A 20,290-nucleotide genomic window follows, 5' to 3' on the forward strand; every position below is an offset into this window, starting at 1 on the left:
GATGTTGACATGCTGACTGAAGTATTCGCTTCTGAAAGCTAAAAGTAAAAAAACGGCAAGCATGCGAAATACAAGCGGAGCACGGAGTTAGCGTTGATGCTAACTAGCCAGCTGATTGTCTGCATACAGGACACAACGACATGACTTTCAAAATATGCTTGTTTGCTTGAAGTGAGCTTTCCACCAATGGGATAAATAATGTAAAAGTTTCTTTAAGTCACAAAACACTCACCATCCTCGAACGTGTCCAACAATGCAATGGTGGAGTCGAGGTCACTATCCCTCCTGTTGCTCGCTGGTGCGGTGCCAGTAAATGGTTAAACCTCTTCCAACACCTCCTGGTTGACCCATGCCGGCCGTTGTGGTTCTTGATGGACCAATAGTCACTTTCGAGCTTTTTCAGCTTCTCCCGACACTGCTTCATTGTCCTTCTGTATCCGTGGGCGGCCATCCACTCTGAGACCTCCTGATAAACTTTCTCAGAGCCAGTCACCACCGTCCAGCTCCATCTGTATTCTTTGGTCTGCTGCCAAAGACAGAAAAGTCTCGACCTCGTCATTCGTCCACAGTACAGGTCTGGTAGCCATATTCAAGAACAGAGAGTTCCATGAAGAGAAATGTAGTGTTCACAGCTCTTTTTTTTTTCATGCCGGTTTGGTTTTCGTGCAGGAGTAGTGTGTCTTCACTCCCTCTCCAATCAGTCCAGACATCACATTATCGGCTGGACTCAGCTCGCTTGGAACCCCAGCCAAGTAGGTACTAAAAATAGTACCTAGTACCAGGTACTAGTCCTAATGTAAAACCTCACAAACCGAGACGAGTCGAGTCAAATCGCGCCAAGTAGGTCCTAATTGAAAAGCGCCATGAAGTCTTATCTTAGCCTATCTTAATTTTGAAGCTGCTGACCGGAAGTTGCTGATCGCAGCCTCTGACTTGACTCCAGCTGCTCTGGCTCACATGAGTCGATGAGTCCCGATGCAGCTCCGGTACGTCACCGGACTTAGTTTACCGTTAATATACTCGACAAGGAGGGAGAAGTTTTTGGCTGAAACGCGGCTCACTATCAGCCGGAAAGGGGAACATAATCCCGGGTAAAGGTATGCTGGCCGTGTGACTGCCGCCCGCAGGACACTTTCGCTTCTCTGTTAACTTTCCTCGGATGTGTTTTCCTGAAAGCGCTTCTTGTTTACGGCTCCAGTTTTCTGCAGAATCGGTTCCTGTGTGCACACAACTGCGCAACAAGTGTGTTACTGTGCGCCTGTTGCTGCTGGAGCGCCCCGCTGTTCAGCTGAGTCACCACCGGGTCATGGCCGAGTGTCCGCCCCCAGCACAGCCCGCCGGTGCCACGCAGTAGAGCAGAGCGCCTCGGTGGACCGAACCCGCCGCCGGGAAAAGATGATCGGGTCACCGGACCTGCTGGCCTTCACCGGCGGAGAGGGCTTTGGAGAGGCGGAGGAGCAGGAGACCGTCCCGGAGGAGCTCACCGTCCCGCTGCTACCCGCCGGTCACCCCTGGAGCTCCTCAGCCCGGTTCAACCGAGACTTCATCCTGGTGGCGGAGTTCTCAGAGCAGGTGGGTGTTTATTATTAGGGTCCGAACACCAAGGGTATGAAGACCCTGTTGTAAACTCGTTTGTGAATTATTTTCACGTCTTTTAACTCAAATTTGGCGGCCTATAAATACTCGAAATCTCTGCGCACACACCAGGACTGGTGACAAATTTTAGATTTTAGGGGGATTGTGTAGTTGTGCGTCAAAATGGCTCAATAGCGCCACCTGGAAAATTTGCAACATCTACTACGGTTAGCAAGTTTCACCTACAGCTACCAAATTTCATATGCATATGTAGCACGTCAGGCTGAACAAAAACAGTCAGCAGCACCATTATCCTAAATTTAACAGGAAGTATGCCATTTTGAATTGACTGTTAATTTGGTGGTTTTGCTCATTTTCAAGAGCTGTAAACTCAAAGGGTGTAACTCTATATCACCTCAGATTTGACCAGTACATACAACAGACCTTAGTGATCAAAAGTTCTAAAAAAGTTTCACAAAAGTCAAAGAGCATCCATGGCGGCCTCTGGAAGTTTGATCCTTCGCCATGAAACATCAGGTGCTGATATGCTATTTAACTGTTTTATTACCTATTTCGTGTGTTTTGTTAAATTACTGCTTATATTTATATCTAATAAAATCACAGACATTGACTGTAAAAGTAACAGACTATAAAATCTTTTATGTTTAAATTGAAAGAGGAGAAAGAAAGATTGAAAATGGTAAAAGATATTTAGAATAATAAATTGTTATTTTACATAGATTCACTGTTTAATTTAAATAGACAAAAACTTTATTTTACAGATATTTCCCGAAATTGGAAAGAAAAATAGGTATATTTTTTCAAAGCATGGTGAGTACTTTGGTAATCATTTAAAGTAAATATCTTCGAGGATCCCTGAAGAAAACTAAGATGTTAAAATACCACAAAACAGATCCAATGAAGATAATTACACGATAAGAAGAAAATTAATAGTTAAAATATATTGATGCTGTTCATAAAAGACAAACCAGTAGAGGAGAGTAAAAAGTGTATGAGATGGCAAACTAATTTAAAAAAGCTATCGTACACAACTGAGGCAAGGGTACATTTGATTTATTCAGATTTAACCAGTTCAAGTAGAGTGAATAGTCCTGGTACAAGCAGGAAACTGGCCAAGGCAAAAGTGAAAGTTCCAGCAGATGTCACAAGTTTTGTTGATGACCGACAAAACCTCAGTCAGTGACCTTCTGCAACAATGTTGGGATGAACTTTCTAAGCAATGTTTCATTTGCTTTGTGTAAGATAAGATGAGATAAGATAAGCCTTTATTAATCCCACAATGGGGACATTTGCAGTGGTCCAGCAGCAAAGATAGGGCAAACATTTAGGCTAGTAAGTACAAATTTAAAACTAGAAAATCACTCAGAGCACAGTGCTCCGCCAAGGCTGCTAAGTTGACGTATCATTTCCAACGGATGAAATCTTTAATACAAAATGACCTTGTGAGCACAGGCATGTGTTATGCATGTGCACGTTATGTATTTATACTGAATCACATGCAAATTACTCTTATTAAGGTCTGTTGATCAGTTCATCACTTTTGACAAGCCTTTGTTTTGCTCGTGTTAAAATAACCGTTCCCTCCATGCTTTTATTTTGAAAGTGCATTTTTAATTTATGGGCTTTTATTTTGTCGCCATTCCAGTGGCACAGGAAGTGTTTATCTAAGAAGAGGTTTCTTGACATGATGAAGATGCTGCTGAAAAGTCTGAAAATTCACGTCAAGATGAAAGAAAACGGTTCCACGCTGTTGCTGTCTAGCAAAGGATGTGTCTAAACTTAGAAGCTCCTAGCTGGAATGGAGACAAGCTCTGACAGTGAAGAAATGAGTGGAGGACAGAAAGGTGAATTTGTGTTCAAAATAAGACTGATGGCTAAACGTAAATAAAGGCTTGGTGAAACACCAGGAGCTTCACCATTGTCTGGCTGGGGTTTGCTCCATTGTGTGACCTAAATATGTAGCGGACGGCAGAAATTGATGGGACTCAGAATCACCCCCACAGTTTAATCAATTATTCCTTGTATGATTTCCAACTGATAAATCCTAGTCAATTTGTAGTAGGATCACAATCATGTGATCATCAGCAGGTAACTGACACAATGTTCACGTCATACAATGACGTAACAGTGACTCCGTGTCGGCAGCTATATCTGGCAATTGGAAATACTTAACAAATCCATGGATCCAGACTATAAGCTGCATCACTGCCAAAATTTAATGAGGTGGTCCTTGTGTCATTTCTAACTTTCCCTGAAAATTTCATCCAAATCCGTTTGTCCGTTTTTGAGTAATGTTTCACATAGACAGATTCACAGACAAACGTGCGCCGATCATCACATAACTCCGTCGTTCCTTGGCTGAGTAAAAAAATAACAAAATTAAGCTGCAAGCAGCATTGAACGGGTCCTTGCATCCTTGCTGGTCAGCGAATCCAAGCATGTCCACCAAGTGGTGGTGCGATTGAGACTGTATTCCGGCCTATGGATGTGATGAGGGCCGGACTCTGATCACACGTAAAGTTTCAGGCAGATTGGAGCGTGTACAGGCTAGTTAGAAAACACTTCCCGTTTCATGGTGAGACATGCAAAACGTCCAAGAGCTGGCACTATCACTGTGTGTATGTCGGTCTGTGGATGTCTTCAGGGCCGGACTCATCTAATCACACATGTAAAGTTTGAGGCAGATTGAAGCATGTACAGGCCAGTTATACAGCATTTCCTGTGTCATGGCGAAACGTCATAATTCTGGGGGCTGCCATTTCCACACCCTCAGACTTTTGAAGATAACTTTTGATCACCCATGCCTAGTGTACATCCTGGCCAAATTTCAGGTCTGTAGGAGTAACCCTGTTTGAATTTACAGCTTTTGAAAATGTGAAAAAAAACTATTCAAAATTGTCCAAAATATGACACATAATTCAAAATGTCTGACTTCCTGTTGAATTTTGGGTATGGTTGTCAATTACATTTTTGTGCATCTTGAAAAGTTACATATGTGTACCAAATTTCATAACTCTAGGTGACATGTACCTGGCCTTAGTAAATGTTTGAAATTTTTCAGGTGGCATTACGGAGCCATTTTGCTTCACAACTATGCAATTTCCCTGAAATATAAAATTTTTCACCAGTCCTGCTGTGTGTGCAGAGTTTGCAAGTATCTATAGGCCGCCAAATTTGAGTTTCAAAAAACGTGAAAATAATTCACAATCGGGTTTCAACAGGGTCTTCGCACCTTTGGTGCTCGGACCCTAATAAACTAAGATATATGCTCACTGGCCACTTTATTAGGTACACCTGTTCAAGTGCTTGTTAACACAAATAACTAGTCAGACAATCACATAGTCGCAACTCATTGCATTTAGGCGTGTAGATGTGGTCAAGACAACGTGCTGAAGTTCAAACCAAACATCAGAATGGGGAGGAAAGGGGATTTAAGTGATTTTGAATGTGACATGGTTGTTGGTGCCAGACAGGCTGGTCTAGAAACTGAGGTACCACGATTGGATAATAGAAGATTGGAAAAATGTTGTCTGATCTGAGGAGTCTCCATTTCAGCTGCGACATTCAGATGGTCAGAATTTGGCGTAAACAACATGAAACTATTGATCCATCCTGCCTTGTATCAGCGGTTCAGGCTGCTGGTGGTGGTGTAATGGTGTGGGGGATATTTTCTTGACACAGTTTGGAACGCTGAGTACCAATTGAGCATGGCTTAAAATAAACAGCCAACCTGAGTATTGTTGCTAACCATGTCCATCCTTTTATGAGCACAGTGGACCATCTTTTGATGGCTACTTCCAGCAGAATAATGCACCATGTCACAAAGCTCAGATCATCTCAAACTGGTTTCTTAAACATGACAATGATTTCACTGTACTCCAGCTGCCTCCACAGTCACCAGATCTCAATCCAGTAGAGCCGTTGGGATGTGGTGGAATGGGAGATTGGCATCATCGATGTGCAGCCGACAAATCTGCAGCAACTGAGTGATGCTATCATGTCAATATGAACACGATAGCATCACTCTGAAGAATGTTTCCAACACCTTGTTGACAGTATGCCACAAAAAACTGAGGCATTTCCAACCTTTTACTAGCAAGGTGGACCTAATAAAGTGACCAGTGAGTGTACATGAGTACTAATAATAGAAATAACATTATTGAACATGCCAGTGGTATTGCACAGATTCTTTCATGAATGGAAACAGTTGCGTTAAGTATTATTATTGCACAGATTTTTAAGTAGAAAAATACCTATGTAGCATTTGTTCTAGTAAAGGGGTATCCAACTGATTTTAGTTCAGGGGCCACATATAGGACCAGTAAAATCAGAGCGTTATAACCTCTAAATAACCACAACTGCAATAGTGAAAAAAGTACATTCTGAAAATGTTCACATTTAAGGATCTAATATTTTTACAAAACATTATGAACAACCTGAAATTTCTTAAGAAAAATAAGTTCAGTCTCAACAATATTATGCCTCAGATTATCATTTACACATTAGAACTTACAAAACATTCACTCACAGGTATCTGGAACTGGATAATATAGTATTTTACTTGATCGAAACAATTTGTCAAGATCTAGAAATTATTTTAAATTTGCAATTTAAAAAAAAATCTCTGTAGTTTTTACACTTTGCAGAGTCATCCGTATGTTTGACACCCCTGTTTTAGTATATGCATAAGAAATAATAATATTGCACAAAGTATTTAAATCGTATTATTTCTGTATAATTCTATGTTTCGATTTCAGAATACACTGATACATTATACTGGACATTTCAGTAACAACTGACACATGGAGGTGTTCTAAATATATGTGTGTTTTGTCTGCATTAATACATGTATATAATATGAATGTATATCTATATTATACAGGTGTCATGCAATTAAATCAAGTCATAGTGTCATAATTTCAGTGATGATGATCATTTTCTCAGTTTTTGAGTTTAATAATCATTCATTTCATTTTATTGATTTTGCCAAAGTCCAATAAAGCCAAGGAAAGTGAATGTATTCAGTTCTTTTATTTAACGTCTTTACGTCTTAATGCTGCACCCCAGTTTCATGTGATGGTAACTATAGAGGCTAATTTTGTTTCGTTGCTTTCTTCATTTCTTAATTTAACCTCTTCTTTGGAATGACCGACGCAGAGACTTATCTTTTACTCGTGTGACGACTTTTGTCATTGCACCACGGTAAAAAGACCGTGTTGCTCCGTCGGCCATCCTTTATTCTCTCACAAGTCAACAAACAACAATGTCTTCTTCATTGGTAATAACAGATATAACAGGAGTGCGCCCTCTACAGCAAAACTGCATACACTCAGATTCTCTTGTAAATAACTATGGAATTGTATTTAATACATGTGAAATCTAACATTTCTTTCTAACCAACAAATACAAATACATGAATATATCTCAAAATGTTAATATATAAACTGATCATTCATGTAATATGTAAACCTTATAAAATGACGCTTACAGTAACGATGTCGCAATTGATCATGAGCTGGAATTTATTCAGGAAGTCTCTCTGAGATTAAGATCTCTGGTTCGAGTGAGACCTGCTGAATAAATTACACTTAATATTCTTTATACAACACAGAGGAAACACTGCACAGACACAAGTTCTGAAAAGTTTTTTGCGAGTACAATTTTCCTCTGAGAAATTGATGTTATTAATATTATCCACTTTCTATCCACTATCTACTGATACATTCTAATGCAATCCAGTGCAACTGATATTTCACAAAATCTACTTCTATGATGCCACAAATGTTCAGATTATTGTTGACTTTGTCACAAGGCTGCAGATTGTAAAGTCCTCAGAGGCATAGTGATTTTGAGTTAAAATCTTGAAATATGTGATTACAGACTAAAAGATCATTTCAAAACCCTGCTCTGTGTCTTCCAGGTGGGTCCAAAGCCAGTGCTGACAATACCGGACGACCCCAGAGTCATCGGCTCGTTCGACCTCAACCACTTCTCTGTTCGCATCATGTCTGTGGACTACCAGGCATGCAGCCCTGGCCCATCCTCCTCTCCTGGACCCCGACTCAACTTCAGCGAGGACTCCAGAGTAATCCTGGGAGATTCAGCGGAGGACACGTTTGCGTATGTCCACCACCTGACGCTGTATGACCTGGAGGCTCGGGGGATGGTTCGTCCTTTCTGCATGGCCTATGTGTGTTCGGACCAGGCGAAGCTGACGGAGAACTTTTCAGAGCTGTCGACGTGCTTCTCTCAGGCATCCGATAGCCTCAAGACGGGAAACAGGCAAGCGTTTTCTATGGAGCTGCAGAGAAAACTACAGGAGCTCGAGTAAGTTCAGTATTTTGACTGAATAATAACATACATGCACCAATGTACCCTTTATGCTGCTAAAACTCCTCTGACCCAGTGGCGTATAGACACAGGACCTCTGGGGATGTCCTGTGGCACCTCGATGGTGGCAGTGATTTCTGTGGGTTCTGTTGGTTGCAGGGTGGGATCTACCTACATTAGACTTATTTTGGCAGATCCCACAGATGCTCAATAAGATTTAGATCTGGGGAGTGTGGAACCCAGATGAACGCCTTAGCTCTGTCGTGTTCCCTGTGCCACTCCTGAGCAGTTTTTCCGGTGTGTCTTGGTGCATTGTCCTGCTGAGGGTGACAATTAGCATCAAGGACTGATGTTGCCATCGGGTGTGGGGGGTTGCTTGAGCTGCAATGTTTAAGTGGGTGGTACATGTCAGACATCCACATGAATGTCAGGAGTCAAGGTTTCCCAGCAGAACATTGCATTATAACAAGGTGATCAATATTCACTTCACCTGTCAGTAGTCATAATGTTGTGGCTGATCGGTGAATAACATTGATCATATTCATACTAAGTGGCGTTCTCTTGGAAAACCTTGGATTTGGCATCCGTGTTGATGAAACTTAGACACCCAAACAAACGTCTCAAAACAAGGACACTACTAGGGCTGCAACAACGAATCGATAAAGTCGATAAAAATCGATTATTAAAAGCGTTGACAATGAATTTTGTTATCGATTCGTTGTGTCACACGATTCATGCATCACTCGCCATGTCGCGGAGTCTTCTACTTCACGTGCAGAACTTTGTCAATGACTGAAATAAAGTTTAAAAAAAAACTCCACCTGCAGAGCGACTAGAACAGAGCGAGGTGGAGGCAGAGTGAAGGTGGTATTTTCAAAGGAAAAGTAAATTCAACGAAACATGACCGACATGCAGAAAACAGTTAGACCGAAGTCCTCAAAAGTGTGGGAGCATTTCACGCTTCACAAAACAAAAAACATGCGTAACATGCAAGCTTTACAAAAGTGACATGAGATGGCATGGGAGCACCACGATGATGATGCTGCACCTGAAATGGAAACATGTTGGAGTCACTGATGAGTATGAAGGAGCTCAACAGCAGGTAAGTCACTGCAGTATCCTACGTTTGTTCCATTTTAAAGTGAGGAAACGTAACGTTAGTCTGCCTGGTAGCTTGTCTGATGCTAGCGTTTGCTTGTTAGCTGATTAATGGCAGTGATAGGGCACGTGTGTGTGCTACATTTTATTTCACTTTAATCAGCTTAAGCAGCGTTTGAATATACTTTATAAATAAATGTAACTTGCCCACAATGGTGGTAATAATTTAAAGATTGAGCCTCAAGTTTAAATTTTCTCACAAAGTCTGAGTGAAGACACTGGTCTGTGTTGGAGTGAGGCAGGATGAACTGCATTTAGACCAAACAGGGGTTAAAGTAACTTATTACATCTACTCAATTTATATAATGAAATATTTTTTATGGTGCTTTTAATATCCGTGTATGTGTGTGTGTGTGTGTGTATATATATATATATAAATATATATATATATATATATATATGTATGTATGTATGTATGTATGTGTATATAAATATATATATATATATATATATATATATATATATATATATATATATATATATATATATATATATATATATTGTTAAATCCTAAGGCCAGCAACCTCCTAAATGTATTAAATTCATCAATTAACTATCAGAGAATTACTGGACCAGCTCTCCATCTAACGGTCCGGTTCCTGCAGCCCAGAGAGTCTAACCCAGATGGAATCTGAGGAACGTTTAAGCTGGTTAGTGAGAAAATTCGCCTAGCTTCTAACTGCCTCCACCCGGACGTCTATCCTGCTACCTCTGATAACTAACTCAACTCAACTGACTAACCACTTTCGAATGGTCAAATTAATTACCAGTCACGCCCGTTAACGGCAGCTTTTCTCTTAACGGATCTTGCACTTGGTAAGTTGCTAGGTTTAAATTTAGAGGTTAAGGAACGGATAACCCCAAGGATAAGTTTTTAAAAAGCCACCCACAGCCCCAACGACTAGGTAACCTTCCAGAACCTTTGTTTTTGATGTAATGCACACATTAACCTGACTTTTTACACCCTGAGAAGATATATATAATTAACTCATCATCGTGATAGGAATAAATAGAATTTCCGGTCTGTTAACTTTAATTGCTGGATGAATATTTTATTATAAAATTTCAGCAGGGAAATAGCAATAGCCCATAAATCATCAGACAATCAATTAAACATTAATTCTTATAACAGACGCTTAATATGAATCCTAACTGGAACTATGCTTTTATCTAAGAAGAGTAATAATCACCCAGACTATGTAATTTGGAGTTGGAGAGCAGTCGGTGTGGCCACACCTGGCTGCTCACCTGAAGACCGATGAGCCACTGTGGCCCTGCTCGAGGGGGAAGTGGAGAGAGAGTTCAGTCCCAATTTAGATCTGCTGGTATCCTTTATGTTGTTTGGACCAATAAAAACTTTGTTATAATCCACTCTGGTATCAAGCCTTTGGAAATAATAGAGTTCAGTATGTTCCTTCAGTCAGTGCTATTGTTAGATCACAGTTCTGTAATCCTCAAACAGTGCAGAAGGGGCAGTCCTTAAATCCATAATTCCAGTGGAATAGTCATTTCTTTACAGATCGTGTTGAATTCTCTTCCAAGTTACGTGGTAACATCCCTCATGCTCAGAGCATTTGCTGCCTGGCTTGCATCCAGTGACCACCTCGCAACTCTCCCAACAACTCTTTCCAACAGGTGCATTTTATAGCATAACTTCTCTCTTCAGAATTTACATAGGCGATGACAGCATATTCAATTTACATACGTGATGACAGCATCCATCCCCCTCCTCACTCGTGCACTGCTCCCATCCACCGACCTCATGGCCTCTGTGTGCTCTGGAGGAACCAAAACCACCTGTTTGGCCTGTTTGACCCTTTCACCCAGTCTCAACTTTCTATTAATGTATTTGTTCCATCCGCAGCTCAGAGCAGACCTCCGGTCGGGGAACAGGAGAAGCTGATGTCAGCGCCTAATAATCACTGACACTACAAGGTCATGCAATCCAGCTAATTCAATGCAAGTTCAAGCAATCGAGATAACTGCCACTTCAACTTTTGACCATGTGCAAACGGAGCGTATATTCACCACAGTGGAAACTTTGGGCTGTTGAACATCTGTGTTGCAGCTTCCTATCAGAGAAATGGGCAGATGAGAAAATCTAATTTCAATGTTTCTGAAATCTACCTCCTAAGGTTAACCTTGCTGTGGTGGCGTACAGGTGTCATCGAGGACTCTGTGATATTTCTTTCCAATCTTTAGATGTGCTGACTGAATGTGCCTCCCTCTGGCTGTTTCAGGTTTGGACGGCTGACTCTGCTGCAGGAGAAGGAACATCAGAGGACAAACAACAGCCTCACAGACGTCGAAGAGACAGGCGACGAGCTTGAAGCCATGGAGCGTTCCATCCTAACTCACAGAGACCTCATCCGCCAGGTCACATCCTACCCAAACAGAAAGCTCAAACAGCCCGACTTCCTGCCCTACGACCCGGCCGACTGCCTGTCCGACCCGACTGTCTTTTTGCTTCCTGAGCCTTCCTCCTCTTCCTCCCTCTCCACCTCCTGCAAGTCAGAGCGCTGTCTGAAGCCTCTGCAGGAGCTCTGCAACCCTTACTTCCTGTCCCTGATGAAGGACCAGCTTGCAGACATGGAGCAGCATCTCCGTGGTGACAGGAGCGTCCTGCGAACCTCTCGTGTCGCACATTCACTGTCCAAGAGGCTAACACTCACCAACTTCTTATTCGAGCTGTGGAGGCCAGAGGACGGAGAGGAAGAGGAAAGAGAGAGCGCCGACGTGGAGGCCCAGATGGCCTCAGGGACTAAGAGGAGCGCTGAGGCGTTCCAATCAGACCGCCCGACACTGGAGATGTTCTTTTCCTGTGTGGAGGAGCTCCCCATCAAACTGGAGGCAGGAGAAACTGGGAGCCCTGAGCCCGGCTTTGTCACAGAGATGACGGGGAGCGTGAGCAGCGGAGACAGCATTGAAGTGCTCATGACGGAGAAGTCTTATCACACACAGCATGTTGTTGCTGGATCGGACAGCAGAGGTAAGAAAATACTGACAAGTGTACTGAAGAATGAAAAGATCAGCAGGAGATTAAAAAATAACTAATGTCAATAAGTCATTGAAGAGGTGAAATAGCTAAAACTAGTATATCTGGTTTCAGCCTCTCAGATATGAACATGGGCTGCTTTTTCTGCTTTATCTCATATCAGTATGAACATCAGAATCATCCATCCATCCATTATCTATACACCACTTTATCCTCTGTGGGGTCACGGAGGGGCTGGAGTCTATACCATCTGACTCAGAGTGAAGGCAGGTTCATTTGGACAGATCACCAGTCGATTGCAGCTGCACATAGAGACAAACAACCAAGCGCACTCACATTCACACCTACAGACATTTTCGAATCACCAGTTAACCTCAGCATGTTTAGGACTTCCCAAGATACTTGAACTCCTTTGCTTAGGGAAGCAACTTCCCTCAATCCAGATGGAGCAATTCACTGGTTTCCAGCAGAGAACCATGGCCTTGGACTTGGAGGTGCTGACTTGCATCCCAGCTGCTTCACACTCGACTGCAAACCGCTCCAGTGCATGCCGAAGGTCATGAAGCCAACAGTAAAACGTCACCTGCAAAAGGCAGAGACGTGATCCTGAAATCCTTAAACCGAATACCCTCCTCCTCACCCCGGCTGCGCCGTGAGATCCTGTCTATGAACACCACAAACAGGATTGGGGCCAGGGTTCAAGTATCTCAGGATCTTGTTCACAAGTGTTGGCAAAATGAAGTGTGAAATGGACAGATGGCTTGGTGCAGCATCAGCAGTAATGCAGGTGCTGTACAGGACCATCATAGTGAATAGGGAGCTGAGCTTGTAAGGTGAAGCTCTTGATTTACCAATCCATCTACGTTCCAACCCTCACCGATGGCCATGAGCTCTGGGTAGCGACCGAAAGAACGAGATCATAGGTACAAGTGGCCGAAATGAGTTTCCTCTGCAGGGCGACTGGGCTCAGCCTTAGAGAAAGGGTGAGAAGCTGCTGTTCCTTGGCATTGAAAGGAATCATTTGAGGTAGTTTGGACATCTCATTCGGATGCTTGTGGGAAGACTTCCTTTGGAGGTTTTCTGAACACAGCCGCCTGAGAGGAGCATACCCAGAACCAGCTGGAGGGATTATATATCTCGTCTGACCTGGAAACGCCTCGGGATCCCCCAGGAAGAACTGGAAAGCGTTGTCGGGGGAAGGGATGTCTGAAACTACCTGCTTCACCTGCTGCCTCCGCAATCCGGCCCCAGATAAGCGGAAGAAAATGGATGGCTTGATGTTTTTGGACAGTGGGAGGAAGCACACAGCACCAGAAAAACATGTAAACTCCACACAGAAAGATCCCAGGCCAGGATGTGAGGTGGCTTTGCTCACAATTGAGACACTGTGTAGCCCATCATCAGAATCAGAAATAGTTTGTATGTCCCTGAGGGGGAAATGCTTCCGTTTCAGTTGCTCCCAGAAATTTAAGCAGTAATGTAAGCAGAATGGGGGGGAAAGTCATGCAGCAGGTGATCCATCCAGGTGGTATACACCCAAACTGCTCAGCTGTGGCACACAGTCAGTGTGGTTTGAAAAAACTAAAATGAAGGACATAAAATATTTACTACAGTTTTGATCATTACTTAATCATTTATCAAACAAAGATGTCAGACTTTCAGTGCTTCTTCTGCGTGACAGTTTGCTTCCTTTTTTTGTTGTTTGCCGTCGTAAAATTTTTAGAAAATGAACACTGAAGTGAAATGCTAAAATGAGTTGTGATGCTTTGGTCTCCTTCACAGAAACACCAGTTGGCGGGACAGGCGCTTACTTGAGGCGTGTTGCAGTGGATGCAGGCATCAGGCGTGTGCGAGCATATGCTAAACGTGCAAACAGTGAGGACAGCATCGAAGTGCTCAGCACCACCGAGTCCATCTTTCCCGACGACCTCACCGCCATCACAGAAGAGGAAGCGGAGCAGCAGCCTCTGAACAACGGCTTTGAACCTGAGGAAGAACCACAGACTGATTGTAGATCTGACAAAGACCTCACTGAGGAGAAGACAGCGAATGAAGATACTTTAGTGAGCAAGGGTGAAAACGAAAGATTTGTTCAGGCTCCTGCTGAAAGAGAAGAGTCTTCATCACAAATAACAGTTAGTGATGGTGTCATGATCAAAGAGGAGCCGTACACTGTTAAGGAAGATGAAGACAAAATACCAGAGAAGATGTCCACACTACTGCAAGGTAACACATCTACTGCAGTTTTCATTACTTTACAGTAAACACATTTTAAGGCTGCATCCAGTCTGCAAAAATCTATAAATGTATGCTTTTGTTTCATGTTATTGAGTATGCATTGACAGGGATTTTTTTTTTTAATCAATATAAAATTAAATCAGTAAAGCATGTAAAAATTGAAATGTTCTGACTGCTTTCTGAAGAAACGGTACATCTGCATTTACAATGTGCCTTTTTATATGTAGCTGTCCTGATTTGTATGCATATAATGATTTACTCTCCATCTCAGTGAATCTAACTCAGCAATAACAGATGTGGATGTTCTTTAAGTCATGGTCAAATCACTGGAGGTTATCAGTTAGGAATTACACTTGTATTTGGGCTTAAACTCTGAGTCTAACTACACAAATTATACCTTGATTTGTGTACACAAACATGTATTTCTTGTGTTTCAGTAATTCTTTCACACATTTTTAGTCATTTTCCCTGTTTCTCAAGAGGTCCTATTACATGTTCAGAGATGATGCACAAATGTAATTGAACAAACCATTAGTAGAAAAGGTTCAAGTACTGTAAATTACAAGACATCTACTCTGACCGGATTTGCATCACGATGCAACAAGTGCATTAAGAGACAACATCTGTTTTAAACAGCAGGACTATCTGATGCAGGGTCTGGGTGGTGATCCCACATTTTTATGCGCACTAAGCTCCACATCACCAGATCGTTCCTCAAGAAATAAATCAATCGTAAGAAATTAATATTTAGGTATTTATGAAGACAAACCAAAAGAGGCAAAAGCTCCAGTGGCTTGGGTCAGAGTCTGTATCTTATTTTGTCACGGTCTGGAATGTTCTTTTTTCCAAATATTTATTTATTTATTTATTTATTTGGTAGGGACAGTGCACATTAATGAACGCCCATTTATTCAGAAATGGGTTTAAATATGCCGGATTATAGCAAAATGCTAATTTACATCCTTAGTTAAAGAAAGAGAAACAATTTGTTTCCCGTCAGGCATCAGGAAACATATTAATAGGGGGTAATGGGGGGGTTTCACTGATATGGCCTCGCTGGTGGGATTTGGCCCCCTTATGGCTATGGGGCAGCGGGGGTGGACCGTGGACGGGGGGGTTCTCCTGCGTGCCCAACAGGTCCTGGCTGGTGCGGTGGCTCTTGGTGGGCTGCGGTGGCTGGATTGGCCGTGCTGGTGAGCGCTGTGGCTGTGGTGCGGGCTGGTGGCATGTGGTGGCTCTGTCCTGGTGGGTTGTCAGGGTGCATTGCGGGGTGTGGGGGCCCTTAGGTGTGCTGTGCTCTCCTGGAGCCTGGTGCGGGGGGTATGCGGGGTGCCTCCCCGTCAGCGTCGCCGGGCCCCACCACACTGTCCATTTTTGCCCTCTGAACTCCCATCGGGGCCCGGCTCCAATTTCCTCTGGCCAGCTCCCGGTGGCGGCCTGCTTAGTGCTGGGCTGGTTGCCATCTCTTCGGTGGGGCGCTTGGTCCCTGTGTCTGGCTTGCAGGCTGCGCGGGACCGTCGGCCCCCTTGGGGGTGGGGGTGGGGGTGGGGGTGGGCGGGCGGATGGGTGGGGGTGGGGGTGGGCGGGCGGGGTGGTGGGGTGGCGGGTGGGTCCTCGTGTCCCGGGCCACCTGGGTCGGTCTTGACACGCTGAGGGTGTTGGTAGCTGCTCCCTCTTGTTCTCCGGGTTCGTGTCGTTCACGGTGGCCCCGGTGGCTCTCTGGGGGCCCCGGTGGCTCTCTGGGGCGCCGCCCTGTGGCTCCTACGGCCAGGGGAAGGGGTGCCCTGTTGGCTTGGCCCTGCCTTGCCGTGATTGCTGTTCTGGGCTTCAGGGTTCTTCACACTTGCATGTTTGATCAGGTCTCACCAGCTACCGCCGAGTCCCACTGACAGCGAATGATGGGACCTGCTAGAATGTGCTGAGAATCTCTCCAGAGTCTCTACCCTAAACTCATTCTCTCTTGCACTAGTATCCTCTTCTGGCCTATTCTATTCTATTCTATACTGTCAAGACATCCACAATTATGGTGTTCAATACCATTTGTTTAATTATTTATTTATTGAATCTCTTTTTTTGTTGTTGTTCTTTTGTTTTGTTTTTGTTTTTTTCTGTTTTATTGATGGGCAGTTAGTAGTTGGGAATAACACACCACCTTACAATCTTTAATTGCAATAGCACCACCTGTTATTTTCTATCCCTGTTCATCCTGTTGGTCCTGTTCGTCCTGTCCAGTCTTGTTTCCCCCACACATCACTGAGGTGTAGCACTGCCCTCCCTGGCTTATAATAGGGAATTCTAATAAAGAATGTCTGCTTAGCTTTCAGGGAGGGCTGGTGATGGTCACACACATGCACTAAATATTAAAATATTTGGCTGCAAGACTAAAATATGCATCAATCTCATATAATGTTGACACCTCTTTTGTGGAGTTAAACAATGAGAATAAATGCAGACAAACAACAAAAAAAAAAGAAAGAGAAACAGAACATTCAGCTACTGAACCTTGATCTAAAGAAGTTTGATTTCTTTATTGACTTCTTAATTACCAGGATTGGATTGTGGATTTCCTTAGAGTGAACAGGACAGACCAGTTAACTGAATACAGTACCTGAAATGTGGGTTAAAAAGACTCCAAATGTCTTATCAGGTGAAAGGTTTTTGGGGTTTTTGGCCTGCAAGCCTTCAAAAACATTCAGTACCCTTATGAAATGCTGTGGTTGTCAGTGACATATATTACTTAGCTATAAAGAGAGCCTCTGCAGTATTAGTAAATTTTAGTCTGAAAAACCATAATATTGTTTAGCAGAAGCCATTTTTCCTCTTTACTGTTCTTGTTAATCATCTTGCAGCCTGTCAGATTTGTGTCTAAATTGTTACTGACTGTGAATAGTTTCACAACATCCAACAAATTTCTGTACAGGTGAAGCAGCAGTGAAATCTAAACCACAGTGGCCTGAGGTCCATCCGATGTGGTCCATGCCTGACCTCCACCTGAACGTTGTCCCATCGGTCGACCGCTGGCCTCCTTCCTGCCCTCCTCTTAGGCTGCTGAGCATCGACGAGGCCTCAGACTGCACTAGCTTCACCAGCTCCTTGGAACCACCGTCCCCCACCCAAAACTTCCACAGCAACGTCGGCTTGCACAGGAGGAGGAGAAGGAAGGCCGGACTCAGAGCACTCAGGTTCATCAAGCAGAACTCGTTCTCCCAACATGCCGTGTTTTGTCTCTTGAGTGGCCGGCCGCTGGTCATTGTTGGGGGAGACCAGAGTCTGGTCAGGAAACTGGTGGATGCTCTGAGCCTCTTCCTGCCTGCTCCCGGTCCTGATGGGGGCGCAGTGATGCCGTGTTTGACGGCAGCCCTGCAGCTGACCGATCTGCTCACCTGGAGACTGATAGGAATACACAGGTGAAGATGACCTGATACTGATGCCATCCTGTTTGACTGTAACAGAAACACCTTACAATACAATATCCAGGCACTAAATACCAAATATGGCTAAAGCTTATAGCGTTTGGCAGGATTTTTGATCCTTGCTGTGAAGCTGCTTTTAAAATGTGAAATTTCATGCATATGTCATTGCTCAATTATCTGTACAGCACTCGATCCTCATTAGGGTTACAGAGGGGCTGGAGTCTATCGCAGCTGACTTTGGGCAAAAGCAGGGGACCCCCTTGACAGGTCACCAGTCTGTCACAGGGCTACATATACAATCACAGTCACATTCATTCATCTACGGACAATTCAGAGTTACCAATTAACGTCAGCATGTTTTTGGACTGTTGGGGGAAGCCTGAGAAAACCCACGCATGTGCAGGGAGAACATGCAAACTCCATTTTATTTATATATATATGTATGTATGTATGTATGTATGTATGTATGTATGTATGTATGTATGTATGTATGTATGTATGTATGTATGTATGTATGTATGTATGTATGTATGTATATATATATATATATATATATCTATATATATATATATATATATATATATCTATATATATATATATATATATATATATATATATCAGACAAAATTGACGCTAAAGTAGGAATCACATTTTTGTCTATCGAGCTATAGAACAGTAAGATTTTTCACTTGGTTAATTTGTATTTGTGGCCTTTTTTAATGCCTCAGGCCTTCAGACAACTTTGTTGTTTTTATCTTTAGTCTGCAAATGAAATCAAGTCTTACCCGTGTTGTTTGCTTTTTTTTCACCAGATCATCGTCCACTTCTTCATCCATCATCCTTCACTCTCTGACTCGCTACAGTCGGTATTTAGCGCTGCTGGACATAGATCAGAAGACGCTGTGCTGTCCGTCGTACTCCGGCTCTCTCATTGGCAGACTAGCCGATCCTCACTCTGGTATCAGCCGAGGCATCACCTACCTGCTGCACCTGGAGAGCTGTCTGACCATGCTGGCCAATCAGGTGCTGCTGTACACTTTCAAACCTGCTTTTCAACGTCCAAACGCCACCAGAGGGAACGATGGAGCAGAAGAAGAGGAGGAGCCTCTGTGCACGCCAGGATTCTGCAGCAGCGAAAGTGACTTCAGAGTGATGCACTACCTGTCGGACCTCATCAAGCAGCGCCACGCCGGATGCAGTACGCCGGTTTTAAGATTCTCTTACAGCTCAGCGAATCTCCACAGAAACACTTATGCAGCATAAGAATCAAAAGAAGACACTGGATGAACAAAAGATAGATTATTCTGATTGCTACAACTAAATGTGAACACGTCGGTGCAAAAGAATCTTATTTTTTTAGTAAGTCTTAAATGCTGATGATTCTGATTCCTGGACATTTTTGCACTAGTGTCTTACCGGAACTGAAGACTTCTATATGTTGGCAGACTTATACAGCTTTAGTATGATGCTTTAAAATTTATCACTCGATCAAATTGAACTCCTTGTGCAATTTAAGCAAGCAAAACAAACCAAACTTTATCGATCTGAAAGTACGTTTTAACAAGCATTGTATTATGGTTTGAAGATGCTTTAATACTCTGCAACACTATGTACTGCAAATCCTTTACTTGTCGCTCTGTCGTTTAGTTAGTAGAAAGGCAAACGTGAAGCTCAAACTGAATACGAGTCACAGCCAATGCATTTCAAACAGTACAACTGATTTTGTGACTACATTTACAGCATTATGTCACTAGCAGGATGGGGGAAAAAACAGACATTAGTTCATTCTGATTCAGGTCCATACAGTTAATATCACATGTGGATAGATATGCTACTGGTAAGTGTAAAAGATTCAAATTTTATTTACACTTCTGCTGTGGAATAGATGAGAAGGTCAACACAGTACATACTGGTACAGAGGCACACTGGTGCCAGAATAGACAGAAAAAAAATACTGGAAACTTTCATTTGCATTTACAAAGTTTGGATTTCTTAATTATGGAAAAAGTATCTCACTTCCAACTTCCACGTTTTAAAGTGATCCAAAAATAGTTGACAACCACCAAAAAGGAACAGTATTTTCAAAATGTGAAAAAAACTATGGTGTTAATCTCAACACTGCTTAAACTCTGAGAGGAAAATAAGCAGTTTTTCTTCCCTCTCAATGTCATTGTCGACTCCAACGTCACCATCAAAAACTTAAAGTCTAAAATAACAGGTTCTACTGCCTACGTGATCAATGTTTAATAACTTTGCTTTTAAACTTCAAATAGCAGAGCAGCAATCTCCTTCTGTTTGACAATGTTCTTTTGTTATTTTAGCAATGTTAAGATGAGCCGATATTAGTATGCACATATTACTCTGAAAATAAAGTTAGATTTTAAATTTGCAGTCTGAGCAGTAATTCAGCAGGAAGTTGTCGTTTTATTGTTTCTATGATTTGGCCACAGCAGTTTAGGAAATGAAATTTTCTGTTTATTTCTCAAGTCCCTTTTTTGAAAACTTGGAATAAAAGTATTTTCAGACAAAATAAGCAGCATTCAAGAAAATCCCACAGTTG

General features: G+C 42.7%; 1 protein-coding gene across 1 annotated transcript; it reads left to right on the plus strand.

The window, feature by feature from the left end:
* Positions 1-1,395: 1,395 nt before the first annotated feature.
* Positions 1,396-20,121, plus strand: smcr8b (Smith-Magenis syndrome chromosome region, candidate 8b). Its single transcript, XM_035953769.2, has 6 exons — positions 1,396-1,572; positions 7,517-7,923; positions 11,325-12,073; positions 13,862-14,305; positions 17,238-17,724; positions 18,543-20,121. The coding sequence occupies exons 1-6, from the start codon at positions 1,396-1,398 to the stop codon at positions 18,991-18,993; spliced, it is 2,715 nt and encodes a 904-aa protein (XP_035809662.2). The 3' UTR covers positions 18,994-20,121.
* Positions 20,122-20,290: the final 169 nt, after the last annotated feature.

Source organism: Amphiprion ocellaris, chromosome 4 (assembly GCF_022539595.1).
Source record: "Amphiprion ocellaris isolate individual 3 ecotype Okinawa chromosome 4, ASM2253959v1, whole genome shotgun sequence".
NCBI classification, from domain to species: domain Eukaryota; kingdom Metazoa; phylum Chordata; class Actinopteri; family Pomacentridae; genus Amphiprion; species Amphiprion ocellaris.